Source organism: Drosophila persimilis, unplaced genomic scaffold (genome assembly GCF_003286085.1).
Source record: "Drosophila persimilis strain 14011-0111.01,24,50 unplaced genomic scaffold, DperRS2 tig00000000-arrow-pilon, whole genome shotgun sequence".
NCBI lineage: Eukaryota > Metazoa > Arthropoda > Insecta > Diptera > Drosophilidae > Drosophila > Drosophila persimilis.
Genome location: NW_020825288.1, coordinates 26,017,727 through 26,043,725, shown reverse-complemented (window position 1 = coordinate 26,043,725; position 25,999 = coordinate 26,017,727). Strand labels below are relative to the sequence as shown.

The following is a 25,999-nucleotide window of genomic DNA, read 5'->3' as shown; positions in this document are numbered from 1 at the left end:
GTCCGACGGTATATTTCAACGATAAATGCTCGGTTACACTGATCCCAAGTAACATTTTAAGAAAAATTTATTAAATATTTCGTGGCGTCATGTCTATGTCCAAGACCACAAACACCTACAACCGACAGAACTGGGAAGACGCCGAATTCTGTTAATGGACATCGGACTGAACAAATTCAAAACAAATCGCTCGCGTTAAAACGTTTCACACAGTCCGCACCATCGTCCATCGTTAGCCACCTGCACAATGGGCGAGTTCTTCAAGTCGCTGAACTTCAGCTACTTTAACACCAGCGACGGCAACACAGCTGCCAACGGGGCTGCAGGAGGAGCTGCAGCAGCCACAAACAGTGGCAGAGTGGACAACGAATACGTCGGCCAGCTCGTCGAAATTGGGGGCCACAAGCTGCGCATCAAGTGCGTCATAGCCGAAGGTAAGAGGAGTGGGAACAGTCACCCTGGCCCCTGGCTGATCAGATGCAGCAAGGAGAGCCCACAAAAAATCAATAGGAAGTGAAGCCAACGCTCCGAGTGGTGGCTTGAAGGCAACAGATGAGCGCGATGCAACGCAAGGGGCGTTCTCTTTGTTTACGCTTTCTGCTTTTGGCTTTTCCTCGAAAAAGTCGCCTTGTCGGGTCGTAAATGCGGTGGCAATGCGTGTCTTTTTTTTAGGCGTTGCGCTGGCACCTGGCGCTGGCGTCGCGACGCAGCTTTTTCACATTTACTCGTTCCGTACTCATTCGCGTACCTTCAACGTTCCCTGACCTATGAATCACTCAAGCACAGACATGCGATCACAAGCCAAAGTTGTCTGCGCGGCTCTCTTCTTATATAAGAGCATTTCTCACCAGCATTCAGAGCGGCAGAACGTTTAGTAGATATAGCACTTGGAAAAGGAAGTAAGTAAGTAGTATGTAGGCTTGATCCCTCCCCTTTTGGCTAGACACACGACGCGGGGTCAGTGTCCATCGCAGAGCGTGTTCACTGTAAATGAAATTAAAATGCCTTATTATCAGAGCTGTGTTATCAACTTCCTCACCCGCTCGTCTCTCCTCTCACCACTTTCAGGCGGCTACGCGTTCGTGTATGTCGCACAAGATGTGCAAACTGGCACCGAATACGCCCTCAAGCGCTTGATTGGGGCCGACCAGCAGGCCTGCACTGCCATCGCCAGCGAAATTGACGTCCACAAGCAGCTCTCGGGCAATGCGAACATTGTGGCCTTCGTCGGATCCAGCTACGTAGCCCCGGCACCACAGCAGCCCCAGCAAGGCGTTCAGTATCTGCTGCTGACGGAACTCTGCAAGGGTAAGGGAAGGGATTGATATTTCTCGGATTGCTGTCTTATATTTCCCGTTGGATTTGCTTGCAGGCGGCTCTCTGGTGGACTGTTTCAAGGTGGACAATGGGGCCATTGACCCGCCAGTCGTGCTGCGAATTTTCTATCAAATGGCACGGGCCGTTGCATACATGCACGCACAGGAGCCGCCCATTGCCCACCGGGACATAAAGGTAAGCAACCCAATCCGCGCTGATATCTCCACCCCTTTATCTTTTTGGCTTGCAGATCGAAAACTTCCTGATCGGTAACGACAAGCAGATCAAGCTGTGCGACTTTGGCTCTGCAACCAGAGAAATACTCTCCCCCACATTCGAATGGAGTGCTCACCAGCGTAACATGCTGGAGGACCAGCTGAACACTGTGACGACGCCAATGTACCGCGCACCCGAAATGCTGGACACCTGGTCGAACAATCCGATAGGCACCAAGGCAGATGTCTGGGCCCTGGGATGTATTCTCTACTTCCTGTGCTATCGAAGACACCCGTACGAGGATGGGGGCAAACTGCGCATCATTAATGCCAACTACATACTGCCGCCCGAGCCACGATATCAGTGCTTCCGTGATATCATCAAGGGCTGCTTCAAAGTCAATCCCGTTGAGCGTCTGGACATCTCCATGGTACTCGAGCGTCTGGCGGCCATAGCGGAGACAAACAACTGGTCCCTGAAAGGGCCCCTAGACCTGCGGGGGATCCCAATCACGTCATCGCCGTCCGAAAGTCCGGCACGAAGTACACCCACACAATCAGAATTTTATTCCGTTGCACCGCCTGCCGCTGCAGCGCAAGTTGCGCCCGTCGCAGCCGCGACTGCTTCAATCAATGGACAAGGAAGTTTGCTGTCATCGCTTCGCGGAGGAGCTGGAACGCTGTTCAAGAACCTAAAAGACACCTCCACTAAGGTCATGCAGACAATGCAGCAGTCCATAGCACGTAATGATCTCGATATCAGCCACATTACATCGAGGATTCTGGTCATGCCCTGCCCATCGGATGGCTTCGAGTCGGCGTACAAGACGAACAACATCGAAGACGTCCGCCTATCCCTTGAGAGTCGCTTCGCCCCTCAGAAGATTAGTATTTACAACTTTGGACAGCGCACTGTTCCGAGACTCCCACCCCCTGTGCGAACGGTGGAAGCAGGCTCCGTATATGGTTGCCCCCAGGCACATGCTCCCAACCTGCAGGTGTGTAAAACAATTAGCTTTTTAAATCATTGCTACATTTGCGACGAGTACATGCTCTTGCCTCTCTATTCCGTCATTCCTGTAGGGTCTGTTTACTGTGTCCGCGGACATTTACAACTTCCTCAACGCAGATCCAAAGTCGGTTGTGGTCGTGCAAACTGGCGACTCGGGAGGATGCACAGCTGCCACCGTGATCTGTGCACTGCTCATGTATGCGGACCTTCTTCACGAGCCAGAGGACGCTGTGCAGGTGTTTGCGGTCAAGCGACACACCATCAATCTGCGTCCTTCGGAATTTCGTTTTCTGTATTACTTTGGCGACATCCTACGCCCGACTCCACTTCTGCCTCACTACAAGAACACCAATCTGGTGGCGCTCACCTGCCAGCCCGTTCCACGAATGACCAAGGCACGGGACGGCTGCCGAATCTACATGGAGATCTACTGCAACGAGAAGATGATGCTCAGCACACTGCAGGACTACGACAAGATGCGGTAAGGCAGCGAGAGAGCCAGTCACATTGACGAAGTGACGAAGCTTACATTTTGTATCTTCTGCAGTCTGCACCTGGCCGGCCCTGGAAAAATTGTGCTGCCCATTAATCTGACCGTATGCGGCGAAGTGACAATAGTATTATACCACGCTCGGAATGCACTAAAGGGGATGGTGCGGCCCCAGGGCCTGAAGATCTGTCAGTTTCAAATCCACACGGGCTTCATTCCCGAGCCGGAGACCTTGATAACGTTCAGGAGTCACGACCTTGACGACTTGCCAGATCCCGAGCAGGTGACGCCGAACTTTTGCGTCTCGCTATCGCTGGCTGTGACAGAGTCGGAGAGCCCGCCCAGCCACAAGCCCCCATGGATACCAGCCAAGCCAAAACGATCGGCGCACACCTTGTTCAGTTCAGACCTGGAATACGCCGAGATGCTGGACAATTTCGGTAAGCTTGATCGATCGGTCTGGACTGACCGTCCTGGAATACCATCTACAACATGGCTTCATTTTAGTGACAAAGCCAACCACGCGTCCGTTGCCGCCACCGGCGAGGAAACCAGAGCGGTCCAGCTCTCCGCTTGTATTGCCCGACGTCACCGAAATAGCTCATGATACTCCCGCTGCTGTGCCGGAGCCCTCGCCGCCAATCGATTTGCTTAATCTAAACCAGCAGCCGAGTGACGCACCAGCAGCAGATCCCCTAGCAAGCGCCATGCCCAGCACTGATGCCAGCTTTGACCTGCTGGGGGCCTTCGGCGATGATGACTCTACTGGCATTGGGTCGGCTTCAGTACCAGACATCCTTCCTCCACCGCCGCAGGCCCAAATGCCAAAAATCAACGCTGACCTGTTCGACATCTTCGGCGCAGCAGACCAAAACAGTACTCCTAGCCTAAAGCCCTCGACTAGTGCAGGACTTCCACCCTTTGTGGGATCTGTTCCGACTTTTACAAGCCAACCAGCTCCTGCCAGAAAGAATCCGTCGCCCACACAGTCCCAAAAGCCTTCAGACCCCTTTGCGGACATTGCTAACCTAGCTTCAGGTCTCAACATAAACTTCAATCCGCGTACACTAAGTGGACAATCGCCGGTGGGCAGCAGTCCCCAGCCGACGCAGTTCTCGAGCCCCACGCACAAGCCTTTGGCCCAATCCCAGCAGCAAGCCCAGCCCCAGACCCAGCCGCAACCGCAACCAGCATTTGTGAAGACGCCGCCACAGCCACAGCCCACATTTGTAAAGACTCCACCACAGCAGACCACACCTGCTCAAGGACGTGCGGACTATAGTCGCGCACACTTCGATTCACCAAAAGGACCGCAGCAGGCGACAGGTGGAGGGGTTAAGGGCTCTGATATTTTTGCAGACATCCTGGGTCAGCAGGGATACTCGTTTGGCAGCAAAATGAGTCACGGTCCACGGTCAATCAATGAAATGCGCAAAGAAGAGCTCGTCAAGGACATGGACCCCAAGAAAGTTCTCATAATGGAATGGGTAAGGTCAAATGCAATGCATACCAATGGTCATAGTCACTATGTAAATACTTAAAATGCTTACAGACTGATGGTAAAAAGAACAACATTCGAGCTCTTCTCAGCTCTATGCATTCGGTGCTGTGGGAGAACGCCAAATGGCAGCGGTGTGAAATGTCTACCATGGTGACACCTGCCGAGGTGAAGAAGGCCTATCGTCGTGCTTGTTTGGCCGTGCATCCTGACAAGGTGAGTGCTGAAATTTGCCAAAAAGAATTATAAATGTACTCTGCAACATGCGAATCTTTCAGCATAATGGCACAGAGAACGAGGAGATTGCCAAGCTCATTTTTATGGAACTGAACAATGCGTGGACAGATTTTGAAAACGATGCCACGCAGCAGAATATGTTCAATGCGTAAAACGCGTCCCAAATCTATAGATATGCCGATCTTTTTAGCTTAGTTCTAATTATGCTACCAATAGCTGAAAATAGTGTAAAGCCATTTTAGAGTGTAAGCCTAAGTATGTAAAGTGAGAGTACGAGTATTTGCCTATGCCGTCAAAGGTGTAGGCATTTTAGCTAGCCCAAACGAGACCCCTATGAAATGTTTAACTATTTATGGACAATTTACTTAATTTGTACACCTATCAAGCCATGCCATGCCTATACATTCCCCAAACACCCCAAGCTCCATGCTGATTCTAGGTAAATTGAAGCCAAGCCCTAATTTGAATTCTCTCCTAGAACGTATGTACATACACGTATGTACCTATATATTCCCCTGAAAATATTCTCGCTTCAAAAATCGAACACTAAGGTGATTACTGACTGTCCCTGTAGCCCCTTTAGCCAATATGTGATTACAATACATGCGCCTAAATCCTATATCCTATCCGATTGTATTCTGAGATGTTAAGAAGTTACATATGTACATATAAAATTTTCTGAAATGTACAAGCTGTATTTGAAAAAGTTAGTGTTGACATGGATTCATGGCAATCCTCCAAGTGTACATATATATATATACATATATATATATATAGATTATGTTATTTAGAAGCGAATTTTCGTTTCAGCATTTACGATTTGTCCTCAAGATAATAAATTCTCTATATTCGTTTCCTTGTGAAATGCAACTGTTACATTCCGATTTCCCTAATTTGACTCGGGTTTTTTGACCCGTTTACCGGCCACGAAGACCTCTACTATATTGCGATCGTTGCCAGTGTAAATGAATTTCTCCACAAGCTCATTGACATTAAGCGGACGCACTGGTTCCTCCACGACGCTGACATCCACCAGCAGGGCATCAAATTCCTTTCCCAGCATAAAGTTACCCGTCAGGTGGTCAAGAGAGAGGGCCTTGGCGCCACCAAGTGTGGCCAGGTAGAATGCCTGCTTGTACTTCAGTTGAACATACTTCGGGTCGGGATTTTTGGCTTCGCCCGTGCCGCGAATGTTTTGCTTCTTGAAAAACTCCAAGTGCTTAGACACATCCAAGGCGCGAAGCAAGGCATCCTGGATGGAAACAGAGTTCCCACCCGACACGTCTGTTCCCAGTCCGACAGTTACGCCGGCGCTGATTAGGCGCTGGACGTCGCACAGCCCGGAGTTTAACATCGTATTCGATGCGGGGCAATGAGCAATTGATGTGGCGCGTTGCTTCAGGAGTGCAATTTCCTCGTCCTCGAGGTGTACACCGTGCGCCATCACCGTCTGTGGGATATAAAGATGAATTAGTAGACGACAGTAATCCAAGCTACAGTCTCGCCGTCAACTTACCTTTTTGGTTAGTAGGCCAGCCTCGTCGTAGGCCCCGGCATAACTAGTTTTGAAAATCCCTTTCACGACTTCCACCTCTGCAAGGTTTTCACTGATATGACTCTGAACATGGACGTCCAGACGCTTGGCAATGTCGCCCAACTCCTTCAACAGCTCCTTGCTGCAGCTGAGTGCAAATCGCGGCGTTATCGTGGGAAGCACAAGGGGGCTTTTGAGGCCCTGCAACTCCGAAACGAATGTTTCCGTCGCCTTTGCCGACTCCTCCGTCGTCTCCCTGTGAATGAGGTGTTTGAGATGGCCAAATCGATACCTGTGACGGCTACACGCTGTACTCACACATAGTAGTCGGGGCTGTTGCAATTGGAGCATACTTTACCGATCAGTGCCCGCTGGCCTTGGCGAACAGCCTCCCGTGCCAGTATCAGTGTGGATTCAAGGTTGTTGGTGGCGAAATAGGAGGCTAGGGTGGTTCCACAGCGTATCGTTGCTTCCTATATGGGGTATCGTATCACATTATCAGCACTGCAAGCGCTACAATCAAGTGTTTGTCGGATGGATGGGCAATCAACGATCAGCGGGAACCCGCGATCGTCAGTATACGATGGGAGTGTGCGACCGAACTGATAAGCAACAAAAACTATGGTTGCGGCAATTTTAATTGATGCTTACGACAACGCTCTTGTAGACTTTAAGGGCGTAGCTCTGGTCGGAAAACTTCGCCTCCAGAGGGAAGGTGTACGTGTTGAGCCAGTCCAGCAGTGGCATGTCCAGTCCCAGGCCATACTGCGCGTATTGCGGAGCGTGTATGTGGCAGTCTACAAATCCTGGCATCAAAAACTGGTTCTCCGACAGACGCACCTCGGCCAGCTCCGCGGGGCTAAACTTGTTGCTGGACAGCCAAGAGTCATAGTCGTTGCCCACTCCGATAATCTGAGGAACACCAAACACTTCTTAGCTCGAACTTTTTATATCATATATCCCATATAACCATACCTTTCCATCTTCAGCCACGGCCAAGAATCCATTTTCAAAAGACTCAAACTCATCAAAAGACTTGGTATGCACAATCGTTCCACGGTAAATTCTCATGACGGCAGTTTATTATCAACGTGTTCAAGAAAGCGCGAGGAAAACCTGGCAGGCAAGTATTTAAATTGGACCACAGTGCACGCGTTTCTGGGCGAACGCCGAGATCTTTACAATGTATTGCAAATCTAGATAAATCGTGACATAAATAACGTTTTTCTTTGTTTGAAGAGCCTTATTAAATCAAAAATCAGCCATTATTTTATGCTTTTACCCTTGGATAGATTCGCCTGGTTTATTTTGTTATATTATTTTGTTCTTGATTTATTGTACCTATATATAAATCTACCTTGCGCTTCTCAACTGCCTACCAGGGCTGCTGATATTTTTAAAATTTAAATAATAATAAATATGCAATATGGTATGTATTACTTTTATTATCAAGTGGCTGAAGCTACACCAAAAGCGAAACCAGTTACGTGCGGATCCCGGACAGAAACAAAAGTAGTCATTACAGGAATGTCATCGACCAATTCATTAGAAGAATGGGGAGAATTATCTCCCAAGAGGACACAAGTTGAAGTAAGGAGCCAACAGGGGATCGAAGGATCGTAGCCAGTGCAGTTTAATTTGCTCCTTCTGGCTATAATAATGATCCGATCTGATTCGGATTATAAAGTCTGGGTGTGGGAATTCGGTTTGGTTTTCTCGTATCTTTAAAATTGAGGATGTCGCAGATTTTCGTCTTTTGTGGGACGGAAGAAGTCGTGGAAAAATTTTAAAACAAGCTTGCTTGTTATGGGCGCCATACATACGTTATGGGCGCATCCGGACTTGGGAACGCTGCAGGCACATGCCTCTGTAAACGTCTTTAAACGTTCCAATTTAAAAAAAATGTTTTGCTAATTTGGATTCCGACATAAAGAGACGAAAGAATTCCGCTGCATGTGCATATACGGTATCAAATGATCTTTACAGTGGGGGCATTGGAAATGACAACAAAACGCATTTCCTTTGGGTCGCACCACTGGCAATAATTTACAATATTTAAGCTGCTTGACCCGACAGGAGGTTTTCCTTGACTTTATTAAAAGTATTCCAGTTTTTATACAAAATTGCAGTCGTCATTAATAAATATTATTTCTTCAGGGCACCCATGCGGGTGGCATCCTGACTGGGATAGGGCACTTGACCAGGTGGCGGAGGAATCGAGATCGAGTCGAGATTCACACCAGAGGTAGATGTGGCCGTTGCGCTTGTGCCGCTGTTTGTGTTGCTGTAGGGCGCCGCATAGGTTGGTTGTCCGTACATCTGGTACGCGGAGGCCGGCACCAAGTTTGAGGGTAACTGATGGAGCTTCATGCCAGCGGGCATGACATTTATCTGCTCCTGTCGCAGATTAAAGTAGTCATTTGGCTTGGCGCTGGGTGGCGGAATGCCTGCCACCTCAAAGCGTCTGTCCGTCTTGGCCGCAGTTCCTTGCTTGGCCTGGGAGTGGGCCCACTTGATGCTTACCTTTCGGCCATGGATCACCAGCTTGTTGAAGGAGCGCTCAGCTGCCAGCTCGGCGGCGCTTCGTTTGGTGTACTGCACGAAGGCGCATTGCTGTCGCGGCACCAGTGCAATCGACCGAATCTCGCCGTACTGGTAAAACTGGTCGCGCAGTTCCGGCTCCGTGATTTCCTCGGGAAGATTGCCTACATACAGGGTAGTTATGTTGCGGTCCTCTGGAGGCTCGAGCGTTGGCAGCGAGGCTGCTCGCTTCATGATCTTTTCGGCCACTGGATCGTTGCGTCCATAGTAGCGATCTTTAATGTTTTGTTCGCAGAGTGGGTCGTCGGGCTCGTTCGGCTTGTCGTGACGGTATGGACACTCCTCGCCACGCTTGCACTCACCCTTTACCCAGAAAGAGCAGATGTGAGGTCTGTTCCGCTTATAGTAGGGTGCAGTCCGTGCCAATTTGGACAGCATCTCATTGGCCGCCAGAGAGCGGCCGACGGCGCCAGCCGCCTCAGTGCCATCGCCATCCTGAAGCTGAGCATCGATGTTCTGTATGTAGTACTCCTTGTTAACGTCACTTTGGGGCATGGTGTCAGCCACCTTGAGGGCAGCGTCGCGCACTTGAATTGGCAGTCCGTACTCCAGGTCCAGCAGGCATGTCTGACAAACATTTTTTAGGCGCGCACACGTCTGGCAAATCTCCGTTTTCTTGAAGCGCATTCGGGCTCCTGGACACCAGCGGAATATGGTAAACGGACGCGTGCAAATCTTGCATTCCTTGCCAAATCGCTCTTTTATCATGCGCACGTACGGATTGTCCCCCAGGCAGGTTTGGCACAGAATCGGAAATTCGGCGTCTTCCCAGTTCTGTCGGTTGTAGGTGTTTGTGGTCTTGGACATAGACATGACGCCACGAAATATTTAATAAATTTTTCTTAAAAAGTTACTTGGTACCAGTGTGACCGAGGATTTATCGTTAAAATATACCGTCCGACCATCAGAATTATACCAAAATATACAGTATGATTTTAAAAATAAACCCTAAATATACTGACGAATGCAATACAACAAAGCTTAGCCCGCTTAAGCCACCTCTATTTAAATAGTTCAACTACTTGAAGTAAACGACGGAAAATATTAACGATTGTAAACTCTTCTTGATTATTCATACCACCTTTCCTCTGAACATAAACAAAAACATTATATTTTGATAACATATTTCGAAATACGTATTTTTTTGTTTGTTTTATTTCAACTGTAATTATTTTCAAAGAGGGAGCAGATCACTTTTGATTTGATTCGAAGGTATTAATTAAGCTCTTTTTGCCGGATTTACCACTTTTCTAAGTTGAGTTCAAGCACAGTTAGCAAAGGATAATGTCACACGGCCATTATACCATTTTACCATGAATATCACGAGCCGTGACATCGATATTATAATATCGACTATCACTGGCAAGCAACTATCGTATTGCAGCTGTGCATCCTCGTTTGTTTACATATTCATATCAATAAATAATTTCGTTAACAAAATGGCAAATGTAAAGAGGTACAGGAGAACTTCAAAGTCATCCGATGACGGAGCGGAGGAGAACGATGACTATGTACCGTATGTGCCTGTCAAAGAGCGGAAAAAGCAGCACATGATGAAGCTCGGTCGCGTCGTCCAACTGGCATCCGAAACGGCACAGACCAAGTCGTCCAGCGAGAATGAGAACGACGACGACTCACAAGGCGCCCACGACGCCGAGACCTATGGACGGAAATACAACATCAGCCTCCTGGACCAGCATACGGAACTGAAAAAGATAGCAGAGGCAAAAAAACTAAGCGCTGTGGAGAAACAGCTGCGCGAGGAGGCAAAGATCATGGAGAGCATTGCCCAGCAGAAGGCCCTGATGGGAGTAGCGGAACTGGCGAAGGGCATACAGTACGAGGATCCTATAAAGACATCTTGGCGTCCGCCGCGCTACATAGAAGCCATGTCTGAGGAGGAGCGACAAGCAATCCAAAAGCACCTGAGGATCCTCGTAGAGGGCGAGAATCCCAGCCCCCCCATACGGAGTTTCCGCGAGATGAAGTTTCCGAAGGGCATACTTGATGGCCTTGCCGCTAAGGGCATTAAGACACCCACTCCGATCCAAGTCCAAGGCTTGCCCACCGTCCTCGCTGGGCGGGATCTCATAGGAATTGCTTTCACTGGCTCCGGCAAGACACTGGTATTTGTGCTGCCCATCCTCATGTTTGCGCTTGAGCAGGAGTATAGTCTGCCCTTTGAACGCAATGAAGGCCCATACGGACTGATCATATGCCCGTCGCGGGAGCTGGCCAAGCAGACGCACGAGATCATTCAACACTACAGTAAACACCTTCAAGCGTGTGGCATGCCTGAGGTGCGATCCTGTCTGGCCATGGGAGGGCTGCCAGTTAGCGAGGCTCTGGATGTGATATCCCGAGGCGTCCACATTGTGGTGGCGACGCCCGGACGACTTATGGATATGCTGGATAAAAAGATCCTCACGCTGGACATGTGCCGATATCTGTGCATGGACGAGGCTGACCGGATGATTGACATGGGCTTCGAGGAGGATGTCCGCACAATTTTCTCCTTCTTCAAGGGCCAGCGCCAGACCCTCTTGTTCTCGGCTACTATGCCGAAAAAGATTCAGAATTTTGCCCGGTCTGCGCTTGTGAAGCCGGTAACCATAAATGTTGGGCGAGCGGGAGCCGCTTCTATGAACGTCACCCAACAGGTGGAATATGTAAAGCAGGAGGCAAAAGTTGTCTACTTGCTCGACTGCCTACAGAAGACTGCGCCACCCGTGCTGATATTTGCCGAGAAGAAGCAGGACGTGGACTGCATACACGAGTATTTGCTGCTGAAGGGAGTCGAGGCGGTGGCCATACACGGCGGAAAGGACCAGGAAGAGCGCTCTCGAGCTGTCGACGCCTACCGCGTGGGAAAGAAAGACGTGCTTGTGGCCACAGACGTCGCCTCGAAGGGTCTGGATTTTCCCAATGTGCAACATGTCATTAACTACGACATGCCAGATGATATTGAAAACTACGTGCATCGCATTGGTCGAACGGGTCGTTCGAACACCAAGGGATTGGCTACCACTCTTATCAACAAGATTACCGAGCAATCTGTACTTCTAGATCTGAAACACCTTCTTCTTGAGGGCAAGCAGGAGGTGCCCGATTTTCTCGACGAATTAGCGCCAGAGGCCGAGCACCAACATCTGGACCTGGGCGATTCACATGGTTGCAGCTACTGTGGCGGTCTTGGGCATCGCATCACCGAGTGCCCCAAGCTGGAGGCCGTTCAGAACAAGCAGGCCTCCAACATCGGTCGAAGGGACTACCTATCGAACACTGCTGCCGATTACTAGACATTATTCTTAGACTACTTTGACGAATGGATTGAAATAAAGCTGGGAATTCCTATGCTTACGTTTAGGTGAAGCACTGCCCGACTTTTGACTTTATTTCAAAGAATTCTCAAATTTTGTTTTCAATCTCTGTCTGTTTACAGCTTAAGTGCGGGTAATTTTCACTTGTACTTATCAGTCGCTGCTCACCTTATCAACGATCTACGGCGGCACAACAGTGGCAGCGAGCAAGGCAAGCTAGCGGCTGAGACAATCGGCGCGATTGCGACTCGGCTTTGAGTGCGGACGGGCCCGGCCCAGCCCAGACTTTATAAAAGCGAAGACGAGCTTTGCCTTTCGTTCAGTGTCTCGATCGGCCGTTTGTCGCTCGCACCTCGCACGTCGCTCCAAGTTCGGTGATAATTCTGTGCTCAGTCGCACATTAAGTCTTGGTTGGGGCAGTTCGTATTGACCTAAGTAAGTGTTTACTTGTTTGCTTTGATTTTCTGAGCGTTCGATAGCAACTTTTCGGTAGTATCAAAGGATAACTACAAACGGACTAGCAGTTAATATACATAGCATATACTAGTCCCAAGAGACTCTTGACAGGGCTGCTTAATTGAGCTCAATTGATGGCTGATTACATAAATGCAGTTTATAGAATAAAACAATTGCTTGCTGCCTTAGAAAATGTGTTGACCTCATCTAATTAAATTGGATGCTGATTTTGCTTATCAACGTTTTTTGTTTTGAAAAATATAACATGATCCCCAGCTCAGACCTTTCGGTAGTATAGTATGTATGCACATATGTACATAATTATAGTACACAATACCTACGAGTGTGTTTATATATTGTAAAAATGTTCGCAACGGAAGCGGTCATAGTACTGTTTACTCGTACATCAAGTGTGCTTCAAAATGCGTATTTATTCGAGGTTCTGTGCGGCTCTTTAGCTTCATTGTCGTACCATACAATTGTGTTGAAAGATTAGCATCCCCAGAAGAGCGCTGTTGTTATTGATGGTCCTAATGGGACATACCTTTTGTGCCACCCATTCAACTCTTTATTAATTGTGATTGATAGGTTGGTTTGTTGACGAGACGCTTTTTGTCATATGTACATACATAACTACAATGCTTGTGGATACGTAGAAACGACTTTTTCGGGTACCTGTGCTCATATGTATTTAGGCATTCATGATTGATACCCGAACCACGTTCACTATATTTGATATTCACTCTGTAAGGACAGACATCAAGCGAAACAAATGCGAACTTGAAAACGGCGCAGAAAGTGCCCCAAAAGTCTGATACTTCCAATTAAATATGGACATTTTTCACCTTTTTTTTGTTATTGTGACCCACTTGCAGAGAAAGGGCTTGTTGGGCTTGGTGTTTGGTATCAACGATGATATCACGCTACCTGCCCCAGACGTGTCGTGTCGTCATGGCGCAAAACTAATTACTTGAAAGCAATTTGCAAAACATGCGTGCAGCCTTTTAATTCACAGCTTCGGCAGACGGCCTTTAGATCCGATCAGACATCACAGCATATGTACCTATATACTACATATCTATATGTAAATAGTGGTGGACAAAAGTCGGCGTACTCGATTGACGCCCAACCATTATTAGGAAATAACGAAAACCATTCAAAAACAACTCTTAAGCCACTCTTCATCTCAAGTGGAACTCCTTTGTTGGTCGTAGACTAATCCCTGATACTGTGCAAAATGTGGGAGCTAATTAATGCGTGTGCAAAAATGATATCATAGTACAAGTTGGCAGCTTCTAGGAATTGTTCCCTGACAAGATGCCTTGAATTATGGGAAAATAATGATTTAATTTGAATAGCGAAAATATATGACTTAGTTGGTATGAACAAACGTGTTTTGGGGGAGTTAACATATTAATTAGCTCCTAACTATTCTCCAAATATACATTTCTGCTTATCGGGGCGATCTCTTAAACACTCTTAACAGCTGACGCTAACTCGTTGCTACTCTTACAATTACAGTTTACTTCACACGCTCTTGCCTGGGATCAGCATCAGCGCGGACAATCATCTCTGTTTGAGGTGGTGGAAGCAAACGCGACGAGAAAAACAAAGCATACATATGTACATCCATATACACTCATAACAAAGGCGAATACCCAGACCAGCCACATCGGGGAATACGCGATATACGCGCAACTTGTTATATTTATCGCAACAATAAACAAAGCGGCGCTGCTGTCGCTTCGGCACGAGACAGAGGCGATACCGAAATGGAAACTTCGGGCGCCGCCAGCATGGCAGTCATCTCCAGGTAATGCAAGCGAACAGTTCTCTTGGCTAATAAGCTCCAATAGAACTCTCGACGGAAAATATAAGACAGTTTAATTAGTGCAATAAGTTGTACAGCGGGTTACTCATACGACGCGCGTCAGAGCACTCATCTGGCCTAACCCGTAAGTAGAGGAGTGTACTCTCCATAAGTACTGTCTTACGAGCATATTGCCTATATATGGCAGTTGCGAGCGAGTTTATCATATGGAACGCGTCTGATGAAAAACTTTCGCCGCCATGCGACATTTATGGCCATTTATGGGCATGACTCACCCGTAGGCTGTCGGATGACGATGACTGTTGTATGGTCCTTGAGCGGGGGACCACAACCCGACCAGACGGACTCTGATTCCCTTGACTTTGTACAAACTGATCTGCTTGCTTTCCAGCCTGCTGGTGTTCTTCGCAATCTCCACCACTCTTTGCTCAGCGGGTACGTTCAACGCCCGTCCCGCCTTCCCCGTTCAAACCGGACAAATCCAGCCCTCTGCTGAGAACAGCAAGCAGCCCGGCAGACGCATAATGAATCCAGCCTTTGCCAACGCCGGCCGCACACCTGGCCTGGAGATCTGGCGCATTGAGGTAAGTCAATATATCGTGTATTTGATTTCGCTCTGGCTGGGGCCAGTGCCGGTGCCGGCTGCTCCGAGAAGCGTATAAATAGCTGGAGCTTGTTTCATCTTTTTGGGGGAAAGTTCGCAGCGCAGCGCAGCACCCACGCACGACTGGCTGCGTTGCTCTTGCAGCGGAGTCCGTAGGCTGGTGGGGCTGCCTGTGGCATTCACAAACCGGCGGGTAAAGGCATGCATGGTCCGCTCCCCCTTCTTACCTTCTTCGTTGCCGAACGCACGAAATGTGTGTGCCACATGTTTATAAGTGCTAGATATATCCATCTACACATACATATGTTTGTGTCTAGCTAATGTTCTGTTCATTAACTCAATTTATTAGGTCCGGAATGGCTAGCGCTTTTTGTTTATAATGGGAAACGGTCAAAACATTTATCCCATAAGCAAAATGTTGTCTATATGTAGAACAATTCACTTATACCCATTTCTCCTATCATTATTTATTATTTATTTGACTTTCTTCAGAATTTCGAGCCGGTGGCCTACCCAAAGAATAACTTTGGGAAATTCTACACCGGAGATTCCTTCATTGTGCTGAATGTAAGTATGATATGGTGGGAGAGAACTCTGTGTGTCTCTATGTGTATGAATCACAAGTTTCCCATGAACCATGCACAGCATTTCTTTTGAATCAGTGAATAATGTACATTTGTACATATGTATTCTAGACCATTGAAAGCAAGAAAGATAAGAAACTTTCCTGGGATGTGCACTTCTGGTTAGGCTCCGAAACATCGACCGATGAGGCTGGGGCTGCTGCCATCCTTACCGTCCAACTGGATGACCTTTTGAATGGCGGCCCTGTACAGCATCGCGAGGTGCAGGATCACGAATCGCAGCTGTTCCTGGGATACTTTAAGAATGGTTCGATAAGCTGCCAAAGCCGTTTCACGCAGTCAAATAACAAACCACAATTTCAGGCGTTCGATACGAGCAGGGCGGTGTTGGAACCGGCTTCAAGCACGTAGAGACCAACGCCCAGGGGCAGAAGCGTCTGTTCCAGGTCAAGGGCAAGCGGAACGTGCGTGTGCGACAGGTGAATCTGTCCGTGTCCTCGATGAATCAGGGCGACTGTTTCATCTTGGATGCTGGTAGCGATATCTACGTCTACGTGGGATCGCAGGCCAAGCGCGTTGAGAAGCTGAAGGCCATCAGTGCTGCGAATCAAATCAGAGATCAGGACCACAATGGACGTGCCCGTGTGCAAATAATAGATGACTTCAGCACCGATACAGACAAGCAGCAGTTCTTTGATGTGCTCGGATCTGGCTCGGCCGACCAGGTTCCCGAGGAATCTACCGCAGAGGAGGACAGTGCATTTGAGCGAGCTGACGCTGCCGCCGTGACCCTCTACAAGGTGAGCGATGCCAGCGGCAAATTACAAGTGGATACCGTTGCGCAGAAACCTTTGACTCAGGCCATGCTGGACACACGTGACTGCTTCATTTTGGACACTGGCTCTGGCATTTTCGTGTGGGTTGGCAGAGGCGCCACTCCAAAGGAGAAAACCGACGCCATGGCCAAGGCCCAAGAGTTCCTCCGCACCAAAAAGTATCCTGCCTGGACACAGATCCAGCGCATTGTCGAGGGCGCCGAGTCCGCACCATTCAAACAGTACTTTGCCACCTGGCGCGATGCCGGCATGGCGCACACACGCCTCATTCGATCCGCTCTGGATATCGGCTCAGACGAGTCGCTGGATGTGGACGAGATCGACGCTGTGGTGCACAAACTGAAGAGGAGTGGTGGACGGGCCATTGGTTTTATGCCGGACCACGGACAGAACAGCATTGAGAGCATCACGCAGTACGTCAGCAAACCAAATTCGGGTGAGGTCCTGGTCAACACTGTCCCCTTCGAGGAGAACCTTCCGCTTCTGGGCTTTGGGTCTTATATCCTCACCTATAACTACGAGGCCAACAATGGCGACCAGGGCCCCATCGTTTACGTGTGGCAGGGAGCCAAGGCCAACGCCGCTGTTAAGGAGAGAGCCTTCCAGGACGGCCTCAGTATGGCTGTGGAGAAGAACGCCCTGCTGGTGCTGACCTCACAAAGCCACGAGCCGCGGCACTTCTATAAAATCTTCAAGGGTAAGCTTTTGGCCTCGTACACCGCCTTGCCAGTGACGGCGCAGCTGTTCCGCATCCGAGGCACCGTCGAGAGCGATATCCATGCTAGCGAAGTGCCCGCCGATAGCTCTTCATTGGCCTCTGGGGACGCTTTCGCTCTCGTATCCGCAAAATCGCATAAGATCTTTATTTGGAATGGGCTGGGTGCGTCTAGCTTCGAAAAAAATGCGGCCAATGAACGCTTTGCCCACTACTGGAACGATGCTGACGTGGAGGTGGTCGAAGAGGGTGCAGAGCCCGAGGAATTCTGGGAGGAGCTGAATGGCGAGGGCCAGTACGATCGCAGCCTGGACGACCATGGAGCTCCCCTGCTGGAGCCGCGTCTCTTCCACTGTCGTCTGACCCGCAATGGATTTGTAAAGGTCGAGGAAGTGGCTAAGTACGAACAGGAGGACCTGGACACCGACGATGTCATGTTGCTGGATGCCGGCGATGAAATCTATCTGTGGGTCGGCTCTGGAGCCACCGCCGAGGAGAACAGCAAGATTGTAGACATGGCAAAGGTGTGTTCTAAGCGCACATAGTTGCAACCTTCCTTTTTAATTAATTCTTCCATGCCCATAGCGCTACATCCGTGTGGAGCCCACTGCCCGCACCATCGACACCTTGACCATTGTGCGCGTCGCCCAGGGCCAGGAGCCACGCGCCTTCAAGCGTATGTTCCCGAGCTGGGAGGACAACTACTGGCAGGTTAGTGAGCCGCAGGTTGAGGCTAACTAGTCTCCGCATAAATCCATAATCGTAACAATTTGTAATTGCTTTCATCACTTCGGTGTGCTTTGTGTGCTTGTGCATTGTGCATTGCTTAACCTTAAACACGTCACTAAACATACTAAAAACTTTCGCCAATGTCATCCGTGAGTAGAAGACTAATGCATTAGTCGCATGCTAGCGTTCGTTGAGGTAGACTACATTTTCTGTATAACTAATCGCAATTTATTCTTCGCCCATCTACAGACATTGCCTTCCTACGAGGACGTCAAGCAGCAAGTGCTTGATGCTAACAATGAGGTCTAGGAAACTCGAATGGAATCTCAGCAAAATTTACCAAATACCTTTTTGTTTTTACCCTTTGAAAACGTGTATCGTATGTAACTCTATAAAAAATTGAAAAAATGTACGAAAGTAGCTGGATATATTGCAGCCGATAGATTCCAGCTAATAAGCAAAGAATACTTTATTTAATTGGTTTCCTAATCAGATGCCTATTCGTTGGAGTCATTCCACGTTGTGCCCTCGATCCAATCCAAGAAGGAAGATATCCGCGTGTACACCGACGGGTAACTGCTGCGACAGAACACTCCGTACGACGTTATACCAATGAGATGATAATGAATATTTTGGCGACGACGCCGACCTGGCAGATTCAGCTGCAAGGGACCACCTGAGTCCCCCTGGCAGGTGTCGCGGTTAAGGATGTAATCCTGTGCGCAAATTTGACTGTCCACCACACCATTCGGTGTCTCGGAAATCGGCGGCAGTTCGGCGTTGCACTCAGCATTGGGCACAACGGTCAAGTTCAAATTTGTCAGGCGGTTCGTCATGGGCTTTGCAAAGCTTGTCGAGCCATATCCCATGGCAAACGCAATGGAAGTGGGCAGTTCGGAAAATACCCACAGACGTATGGGTCTCACGTATACGGTCAACCTGTAAGATGTTGCAGATGTGGGTCTCAGTCGGTACTTGTTTGTTGTATGTATAATTACTTACTCCACCTCTCCCTGCAGTTTTAGCAGAGCAATGTCGTTGTAGTACAACTCCTTTGAGTAGTTAGGATGTGAGAAAATTTCCTCTATCTGCATTAGCTGGGGCTCCACTGTTCGCTCATCGGCGACCAGATTCAAGTCCCCGATGCGCACCCACTTCGGGGACGTGCTAAACGAGGTTCGTAAATATAAAGCCAAAGGTTTCGTAAACGGAAACTACGCTCACTCGTATATGGAAGTACAATGGGCGGCGGTCAGCACAAAGTTCTCGCTTATCAAGCTGCCACCACACTTGTACTGGATTTGCCCAGTGTCCGCCTCGAAGCCTACTGCCGCCTGGGAAAACAGATTCGATGGTTCGGGTTTCAGGTTAAGCACCAGTTTATCAGCTCGAGCTCAATCTTTACCATATGGGGGTATTCACCAGGCCTCGCCAGTATGCGTCCATCGAAATCGGCGTCGTTGGCGTCTTCTGCTACAGCGGTATCGTTCGGAAAGATGCGTTCCACATACTCGGAGTATTCTTTGGGGACAAAGCCAATGATTCGTGGAACAACTTGTCTCTGAGGCACTTACTCTGCTCACAGATGCGTCGTCGCCTGTTCTTCTTCTCTTTGAAGCCACCTGGAGGCGGTGGAAAGGGCTGGCCAGGCCTAGGCGGGGGCATGTGATGCCTGCGCTTGGGCTGGGGCAGATTCTCGAACTCTTCAAAATGGAAGTCGCTTATGTGATACCACATCTTATCCTCCAGCTCATTTGACCCCTTTGAGCCAGGGAACAGTATATCTCGCTCAAGGGGAAAATAAATCGCATCTCTGTTCGGAGGTGGGCCTTGGGGCCGTGGCACTCGGTGTGGCGGGGGCGGCGGTGGACCTGGTGGTGGCCGCTGGGCATGACAGCAGAGAACGAACACCGATATCAGGGACAGCGTGGCCGAAAGAAACATTCTCGAAAACCTGCGAGCGCGGCGAATGTCAGAGGCAGACTAACTCGCATCACTCGGTCAGAACAATCCCAAGAAACAATAATCGCCCTACCTTATCAGCGTTGGAGGAGTCTTGGAATCATTAACGAAATCAAATTTATTTTCGGAGAGCATTAAATGTTGATTCTTAAGTTGGAGGGATTAACAATGTGTGCAACACGGGGAGCGTGGACCTGGGTTGTACCCCCGACTTGCTCGTACTGAGCAATGATGGCCCGCTGAATGGCCTCCAGCTCCTGATCATTGCTGTAGCGCAGCACACTCACGGTGGGATCATTTCCGGCGGGCTTAGGCGATGGCACAGGTGCAGGGGTAGCATATGCCATGGCCAGGAGGGTAACGAGCAGGAGCAGCTGAATAAAACATGTAAGGCGTTAGTCGGGAATAAGATTCCCTTTCTAGAACAGTCGGAACTCACGTAAATCGTCTTCATGTTGGCGACTATCTTGAAGTAGACTAAAAAGCGCGCCCTAACCGGCATTTGCTTTTATAGGCAAAGACTCAGACGGCAAAACATATCATTGTGATAATTTGCAGCAATTTGAACTTGAACAACTTTAGCCAAACACGTTTTCAATTTGATTTGCTTAAAATATTAATTTACCCCTCCTAGAGCTCTGATTTTCCGAAATCGCAGAAAACGACCCGTTTTTATCCAAAACTCGGTGTAGTGCTGCCGGTAGACGTTAGATCTGCTGGCGATCACTTCATTTATGCATAAATTCGCCTGGTTTTATTAAACTGGATTCGAAACTGGGTGAGAGCTTCAATCTTTATGGCAGTGTCAAAACAAAAGCGAAAATCGAATATGAAATTTTGTTGTTATAATAAAGAACGCGATCTTTCATGGATAATGATCATTAAAGAAAGTGTCACACTATACCTCTTTAGATCTCTGAATAGTACTGTTATTATAAAGGGTTTGGATTTGAAATACAATTTATGGAAGGAATCATCCTCCGTTTGCGTGTCTCTTTGGTTTATTATATTCTATACCTAATACCTTCCTAACACCTTTGCTTTAACTAAATGTATTAGAGATACCGAAACACACCGAGCACTACTCAGATTAAAAATGAGAGACGATCAACTCTTCCCGTGTCGGAAAAGCAGATACTTGTAGACAGCCTTCACACTCGTATCTGCACAGACAATGGAAAAAATCAAAATATTTCATACCCACAAATACTATTTCCTCATTTTGCATCCATGCAACCCCCAGTGCCTCAGAGAACCGTGGCAGTATACAGTCAATCTATGAACATGTATACAGATATACAAAATTATATATTTTTTACATGATTTCTACACAAATTTGGTCGACAAAAGTATGCTACATTTGAAAAAAAAAAATTGATCTCTCCCTGCCCTATAGAATAGGTTGGTGTTGTATTCTGGGCACACCTATGGTATGTATGTATGTGTGTACGTACATAGATGAATGTGTCCCAAAATGAAATTATAGATACAAATATACATTTCCGTTCTTTTAAAAAAGACAGTTGCCTGATTGAACTTTATACTTTGCCGGTATTTTATATCCATAATGAATATACATATGAATATATCCGTAATGAACCGACCCGATCTCTTAGTCTATAAGATTAGGTTTTACTATATCTCAGCCGCCTCCGCAAACGGACTTCTTACTCTATTACAATAACATTTTTGTATAGCCTTTCAGAGGCATTAAGACTTTGACCAGAGTCCCCATATTCTTGATATCCCATAAATCCATCTGGCCGTCTGTCTCAGTTTTAATTTTAAGAGCGTGATGCTAAATTCTTTTTCAAACACGTACATTATTTTTTAAACTTTGGACATCTGGGTTACATTTATTTGTCCCAATTGTTTACATTTCAATACGACTAGGAGTATATGTATGTGTCGTAAGGAGCTATAGGTTACATTTGATATAAATACCCCATAGACATAGGCATAATCGTATAAGAGTATGGATATATGTATGTATGCATATATCATGTCATTAGTGTTTCGATGCAATATGCAATCTACGATTGCATAAGCCTGCATTTCAGGTCAAGTCGGTCCCCATTTGAAATGCACTCTTCGCGTTGACTGGAGTGGGAAAGCGCTGCCTAAATATCATAGAAGACACCGCCGATTCCCTAATTTGAATAGATTTCCACATTCTGCACCCTCAAAATTTGTATAGTATTTGATCCAATTAAAAATCGACGGTCATATTAACTGGAACATGGAAAATGAAACGAAATTCGGCCGAAGAAATTTCCAAACCACCTGCCCCATTTGAAACCAGAGACACATTTGCTGCAGTATAAATACGGCCCGCGATGCAATTTCAAGACAAAGGTAGCTAGACAGCCACGCAGCACACACTTCCAATCTTCAAGCCTTCTGGTGCGCAGCCCTCAAACACTCGATCAAAATGCGCGCTTTTCTGGTAAGTTCTTAGCACTGTCTACTGCTCAGGTCCACGGACTGATAGTCTAATGTACAACCTGATTCCGCTAGATGTTTTGCTTGGTGGCCATCGTCCGCGGCCAGTACGACTACACGCCCGGATCGCATGCCGGAGATGGCAACGGAGGACTTATTGGAGTGTCCAGCAGTGGTGCTGCCCAGCTCTCCGAGCCCATACTCATTTCCAACGAGTTCAACAAGGAGTTCTTCTCCTACAGCGCCCCAGAGCAGGAGTACGATAATCCGAACGCCAACGAGCAGATTGCCAATTCGCTAAAGAAGAACCTCCGGGTACTCTTCATCAAGGGGCCCGAGAATACGGGTCTCGAGCAGGCAGCACTCCAGTTAGCCACCTCGGCCTCCGACGACCGCACCGCCATCTACGTGCTCAACAAGCAGGCTGACATTGGGGATCTGACCAACAAGCTCAACCAAATCAAAGTGCAGACAAACCACAAGCCAGAGGTGCACTTTGTCAAGTATCGCACTCAGAGCGACGCGGAGAATGCTCAGCGGACTATTCAGGCTCAGTACGACTCGCTGCCTGGCCCCTCTAGCAACCACAATGCTGGCTCCTCAGCCCCGGTCCTGGACTTTGCCTCCAAGGGTGTTGTCGGCGGAATCGTGGGAGGTTCTGTGGTCCCGGGCAATATAAATGCACCATCGACTAGCGCGTATTTGCCACCACCGAACCGAAGGTTTTAGACATAAGAAAGTTTCCTCTAGATGTAGATTATTAATAAAATAAATGTAGATATGTACAAAGAGATTAATTAGCTAAACTATGGATTTTTTACATTTACATATATGCAAAAATATGTAAAAAATCTCTTCGAATTTTTACGGCCTAGAGAATGAACACACTATAGAGGAAATCCTGGTAAGCTGCCCAGCAGTCAGCACAATATTCCTTCCTCATATTTATCACTATCTGCAATATCTCACAGATGCGACTAGGCTAGCCCTAATTATACCCGATACTCAAAATGAGTATTGGGGTATATTAGATTTGTGGTGAAAATGGATGTGTGTAACGTCCAGAAGGAATCGTTTACGACCCCTTAAAGTATATATATTCTTGATCAGCATCAATAGCCGAGTCGATTGAGCCCTGTCTGTCCGTCCGTCCGTTCGTCTGTCCGTCCCTATCAGCGCCTCGTGCTCAAAGACTATAAGAGCTAGAGTAACGAGATTTTATATCCAGACTTCTGTGATATGTCACTGTTACAAGAATATTTCAAAACTTTGCCCCACCCCTTTCCGGCCCCACAATGAACGAAAATCTGTTGCATCTACAATATTGCAGATTCGAGAAAATTCGTGTCGCTTAATATTAACGGCGTCTGCCGGAGGAGAGTCATACTGACTAAGTATAGGGTATAAATGTAGAGTTGCGGTGTCCGCAGCAACTCACAACGTTTCCCCTCGTTTTTAAGTGCGTAGCTTTATTAATGCTACTTAATATAAAAGAATCTACCTTTTTAAAAACTATTTTAAGAACTTTTTATTAAAACTAAAATCAATTACTTACTTACTAAAAATACAATTACTTGTACAGTACAGATAACATCCTCACCACAAAAGGCTGATGATGTGACGGAATGAAATCTTTTCCATTGTGCAAAGTTTTATTGAAATTAAAGCAAACAAAATGTAGATGTATCCCAAAAACGGCTTTCTTCGGTCACAAACAAAAGTTTGGTTGTTTCTGCGTTCGGCTTTGTCTCTCCTTTGGGTTGCAAATGTGATGATGATTTTGTACACTAAATAAATTAAGTAGAAGCTAATTTATGCGGACTGCTCCGCTCCCCACCTCTCAGCGTATAATCAATGGGGATCATCTCCCACGACTTCGGCGCACCTGCGTTCGTGTGTGCGTGATAGGGTCTGTCTAGAGGTATGCATAAAAAATGACTTTCTTTCGGTTTTCCTCGTTCCGAGTCTTTGGCTATTAATATTTTGCATTTATTTAGATTCAGCGATGACAATGGGAAATATTAGACGATTATTCAAATTTGAATACGATGTTGGTGTCCGAGCTGGAAGCTGGAGGCTGGACACTGAAGGCTGGAACTGGGCCCGTGTTAGATAACAGCCCGCATCGCCTATGCGATGCATCTTCGAATATGGATCCGTGATTTGCCAACAGCTAACGAGGCGGGTTACATATTCGCTGCCGCTTCGCCTGGGCGACAATAGATTCGATAATTTTATAGCAGTGCCTAAATATTTGTTTCTTTTCGGGGAAACGAAATGGCATTTCTAATGCGTTGACTCTTTCAAGTTGGAGTCTTATAAAAACATTGCTGTCGGGCGGCCAGGGCATCAGTCGACCTTTGCAGTTCAGACAGTTCGAAGTAAAAATGAAACAGTTTGCAGTTCTATTGGTAAGTTATTGCCTCTAAAAGGTTGCCTTCGCCCCTGCTCATGCTCGTTCCTCTTCATTTCTTTTCAGTGTCTAGCGGCTCTCGCTTCAGCCGCCCCCCAAGGCTACAAGTACCAGCCACAAGGGCCTGCGCTTCCTATCGGCAATCTGCGTCCTCAGACGCCCGTGTCCCCCAGTGGAATATACTCATCTGCTGCCGGCCCTGCCCTGGGGCAAATTACCGTGCAGCCCCAGCAGCCAGCTATCCAAACCGTGCAGACTAGTGCACCCATTCCTGTATCCCAGCCCCAAGTTCAGCAGACAGTGATCAACTCTCTGCCACAGCAGACCGTGTTCAATCCCGTGCCCCAGCAGAACCTGATCCATGCCGTGCAGCAGCCACAGCCACAGCAGCAGCAGCAGATAATCTACCAGCAGCCCCAACAGCTGCCACAAGTCCAGATCCAGCATCAGCCCCAACAGATCGTGCAGACCCAGTACGTTCAGCGTCCGGCTATCGTCACCAAGGACATTTACATTCACTCCGCTCCCGATGAGACCGAGGAGATCCGCCAGGACGAGCCACAGCTCGACAGCCTGCCCATTCGCAAGAACTACCGAATTGTGTTCATCAAGGCGCCGTCGCAGAATCTGAAATACACAGCCGCCGCTCTGAAGCGCGCTCAGTCGAGCAATGAGGAGAAAACCGTCATCTACGTGCTGTCCAAGAAGCCAGATCTCACAGAGATCCAGCAGCAGCTGCAGGTCACTCAGACAGAGTCTAAGGTACACAAGCCCGAGGTCTACTTCATCAAGTACAAGACCCAGGAGGAGGCTCAGCGCGCCCAGCAGGAGATTCAGGCCCAGTACGATGCTTTGGGTGGCGCCACCCATATCTCGGACGAAGGCGTTGCCCCCATCACCACCGTTTCCGGTGGCTCGCTCAACCTGGGACACATTTTGTCCCAGGGACAGGCGCCAAGCATCATCCAGCAGCAGCAGCAGCCGCAGATCCAGACCATCTTGCAGCAGCAGCCCATCCATCAGCAGAATACCTTTGCGCAGCAGACCTCCTCCTTTGCATCCAGCGTGCCGCAAAGGAAGTATGTGCCGGCAAAGAGCTTCAAGTAAGCTGAGTAGCCGCTGACAGCGAATTGGCTGCCGCATATCGTCCATTATTCTCAACAGTCGCCGTCGCCCCATTCTAGCTTATTCTAAATTATTGTC

At 48.0% G+C, this 25,999-nt stretch overlaps 9 protein-coding genes across 9 annotated transcripts; 5 read left to right on the top strand and 4 right to left on the bottom strand.

The window, feature by feature from the left end:
- The first annotated feature begins 53 nt into the window (after positions 1-53).
- LOC6594679 (cyclin-G-associated kinase) lies at positions 54-5,634 on the top strand. Its single transcript, XM_002019278.2, has 9 exons — positions 54-434; positions 1,069-1,308; positions 1,373-1,512; positions 1,568-2,530; positions 2,616-3,025; positions 3,092-3,474; positions 3,542-4,521; positions 4,587-4,748; positions 4,811-5,634. Exons 1-9 carry the CDS (start codon positions 248-250, stop codon positions 4,919-4,921), a joined length of 3,576 nt encoding a protein of 1,191 aa, XP_002019314.1. The 5' UTR covers positions 54-247; the 3' UTR covers positions 4,922-5,634.
- LOC6594678 (guanine deaminase) lies at positions 5,439-7,404 on the bottom strand. The gene is made up of 5 exons (XM_002019277.2): positions 7,279-7,404; positions 6,955-7,215; positions 6,622-6,776; positions 6,286-6,559; positions 5,439-6,219 (listed from the first exon to the last, which is right to left on the bottom strand). Exons 1-5 carry the CDS (start codon positions 7,372-7,374, stop codon positions 5,659-5,661), a joined length of 1,347 nt encoding a protein of 448 aa, XP_002019313.2. The 5' UTR covers positions 7,375-7,404; the 3' UTR covers positions 5,439-5,658.
- Positions 7,405-8,357: 953 nt separating this feature from the next.
- Positions 8,358-9,754, bottom strand: LOC6594609 (pre-mRNA-splicing factor RBM22). The gene has a single exon (XM_002019276.2). It carries the CDS (start codon positions 9,715-9,717, stop codon positions 8,449-8,451), a length of 1,269 nt encoding a protein of 422 aa, XP_002019312.1. The 5' UTR covers positions 9,718-9,754; the 3' UTR covers positions 8,358-8,448.
- Positions 9,755-10,327: 573 nt separating this feature from the next.
- LOC113567472 (ATP-dependent RNA helicase abstrakt) lies at positions 10,328-14,271 on the top strand. Its single transcript, XM_026995475.1, has 3 exons — positions 10,328-12,271; positions 12,347-12,659; positions 14,202-14,271. Exon 1 carries the CDS (start codon positions 10,344-10,346, stop codon positions 12,201-12,203), a length of 1,860 nt encoding a protein of 619 aa, XP_026851276.1. The 5' UTR covers positions 10,328-10,343; the 3' UTR covers positions 12,204-12,271; positions 12,347-12,659; positions 14,202-14,271.
- Positions 14,272-14,326: 55 nt separating this feature from the next.
- Positions 14,327-18,391, top strand: LOC6594608 (gelsolin). Its single transcript, XM_002019275.2, has 7 exons — positions 14,327-14,493; positions 14,903-15,095; positions 15,608-15,682; positions 15,811-16,006; positions 16,063-17,774; positions 17,836-17,961; positions 18,229-18,391. Exons 1-7 carry the CDS (start codon positions 14,453-14,455, stop codon positions 18,286-18,288), a joined length of 2,403 nt encoding a protein of 800 aa, XP_002019311.1. The 5' UTR covers positions 14,327-14,452; the 3' UTR covers positions 18,289-18,391.
- A 65-nt stretch (positions 18,392-18,456) lies between these two features.
- Positions 18,457-19,941, bottom strand: LOC6594607 (serine protease snake). Its single transcript, XM_002019274.2, has 5 exons — positions 19,554-19,941; positions 19,385-19,500; positions 19,204-19,313; positions 18,982-19,146; positions 18,457-18,918 (listed from the first exon to the last, which is right to left on the bottom strand). Exons 1-5 carry the CDS (start codon positions 19,921-19,923, stop codon positions 18,477-18,479), a joined length of 1,203 nt encoding a protein of 400 aa, XP_002019310.1. The 5' UTR covers positions 19,924-19,941; the 3' UTR covers positions 18,457-18,476.
- A 126-nt stretch (positions 19,942-20,067) lies between these two features.
- LOC6594606 lies at positions 20,068-20,814 on the bottom strand. The gene has a single exon (XM_026995476.1). The coding sequence runs from the start codon at positions 20,286-20,288 to the stop codon at positions 20,076-20,078; it is 213 nt and encodes a 70-aa protein (XP_026851277.1). The 5' UTR covers positions 20,289-20,814; the 3' UTR covers positions 20,068-20,075.
- Positions 20,815-22,372: 1,558 nt separating this feature from the next.
- LOC6594605 lies at positions 22,373-23,113 on the top strand. Its single transcript, XM_026994572.1, has 2 exons — positions 22,373-22,387; positions 22,459-23,113. Exons 1-2 carry the CDS (start codon positions 22,373-22,375, stop codon positions 23,110-23,112), a joined length of 669 nt encoding a protein of 222 aa, XP_026850373.1. The 3' UTR covers position 23,113.
- Positions 23,114-24,760: 1,647 nt separating this feature from the next.
- LOC6594603 (putative mediator of RNA polymerase II transcription subunit 12) lies at positions 24,761-25,903 on the top strand. Its single transcript, XM_026994536.1, has 2 exons — positions 24,761-24,794; positions 24,863-25,903. The coding sequence occupies exons 1-2, from the start codon at positions 24,771-24,773 to the stop codon at positions 25,901-25,903; spliced, it is 1,065 nt and encodes a 354-aa protein (XP_026850337.1). The 5' UTR covers positions 24,761-24,770.
- The last annotated feature ends 96 nt before the right edge of the window (positions 25,904-25,999 follow it).

Bases quoted from the DNA above. Each gene is read 5' to 3' on its own strand.
- LOC6594679 (XM_002019278.2), top strand. From the start codon at position 248: ATGGGCGAGTTCTTCAAGTCGCTGAACTTCAGCTACTTTAACACCAGC. The intron at 3,026-3,091 runs GTAAGGCAGCGA...TATCTTCTGCAG, and splicing joins CAGGACTACGACAAGATGCG to TCTGCACCTGGCCGGCCCTG. The intron at 4,522-4,586 runs GTAAGGTCAAAT...AAATGCTTACAG, and splicing joins AAGTTCTCATAATGGAATGG to ACTGATGGTAAAAAGAACAA.
- LOC6594678 (XM_002019277.2), bottom strand. From the start codon at position 7,374: ATGAGAATTTACCGTGGAACGATTGTGCATACCAAGTCTTTTGATGAG. The intron at 7,216-7,278 runs GTATGGTTATAT...GGTGTTCCTCAG, and splicing joins CCGTGGCTGAAGATGGAAAG to ATTATCGGAGTGGGCAACGA. The intron at 6,560-6,621 runs GTGAGTACAGCG...CCTCATTCACAG, and splicing joins AACAGCCCCGACTACTATGT to GGAGACGACGGAGGAGTCGG.
- LOC6594609 (XM_002019276.2), bottom strand. From the start codon at position 9,717: ATGTCTATGTCCAAGACCACAAACACCTACAACCGACAGAACTGGGAA.
- LOC113567472 (XM_026995475.1), top strand. From the start codon at position 10,344: ATGGCAAATGTAAAGAGGTACAGGAGAACTTCAAAGTCATCCGATGAC.
- LOC6594608 (XM_002019275.2), top strand. From the start codon at position 14,453: ATGGAAACTTCGGGCGCCGCCAGCATGGCAGTCATCTCCAG. The intron at 14,494-14,902 runs GTAATGCAAGCG...CTTGCTTTCCAG, and splicing joins AGCATGGCAGTCATCTCCAG to CCTGCTGGTGTTCTTCGCAA. The intron at 17,962-18,228 runs GTTAGTGAGCCG...GCCCATCTACAG, and splicing joins GGGAGGACAACTACTGGCAG to ACATTGCCTTCCTACGAGGA.
- LOC6594607 (XM_002019274.2), bottom strand. From the start codon at position 19,923: ATGTTTCTTTCGGCCACGCTGTCCCTGATATCGGTGTTCGTTCTCTGC. The intron at 19,501-19,553 runs GTAAGTGCCTCA...TTGTCCCCAAAG, and splicing joins ACGACGCATCTGTGAGCAGA to AATACTCCGAGTATGTGGAA. The intron at 18,919-18,981 runs GTAAGTAATTAT...AACATCTTACAG, and splicing joins AAACTGCAGGGAGAGGTGGA to GTTGACCGTATACGTGAGAC.
- LOC6594606 (XM_026995476.1), bottom strand. From the start codon at position 20,288: ATGGCATATGCTACCCCTGCACCTGTGCCATCGCCTAAGCCCGCCGGA.
- LOC6594603 (XM_026994536.1), top strand. From the start codon at position 24,771: ATGAAACAGTTTGCAGTTCTATTG. The intron at 24,795-24,862 runs GTAAGTTATTGC...ATTTCTTTTCAG, and splicing joins AACAGTTTGCAGTTCTATTG to TGTCTAGCGGCTCTCGCTTC.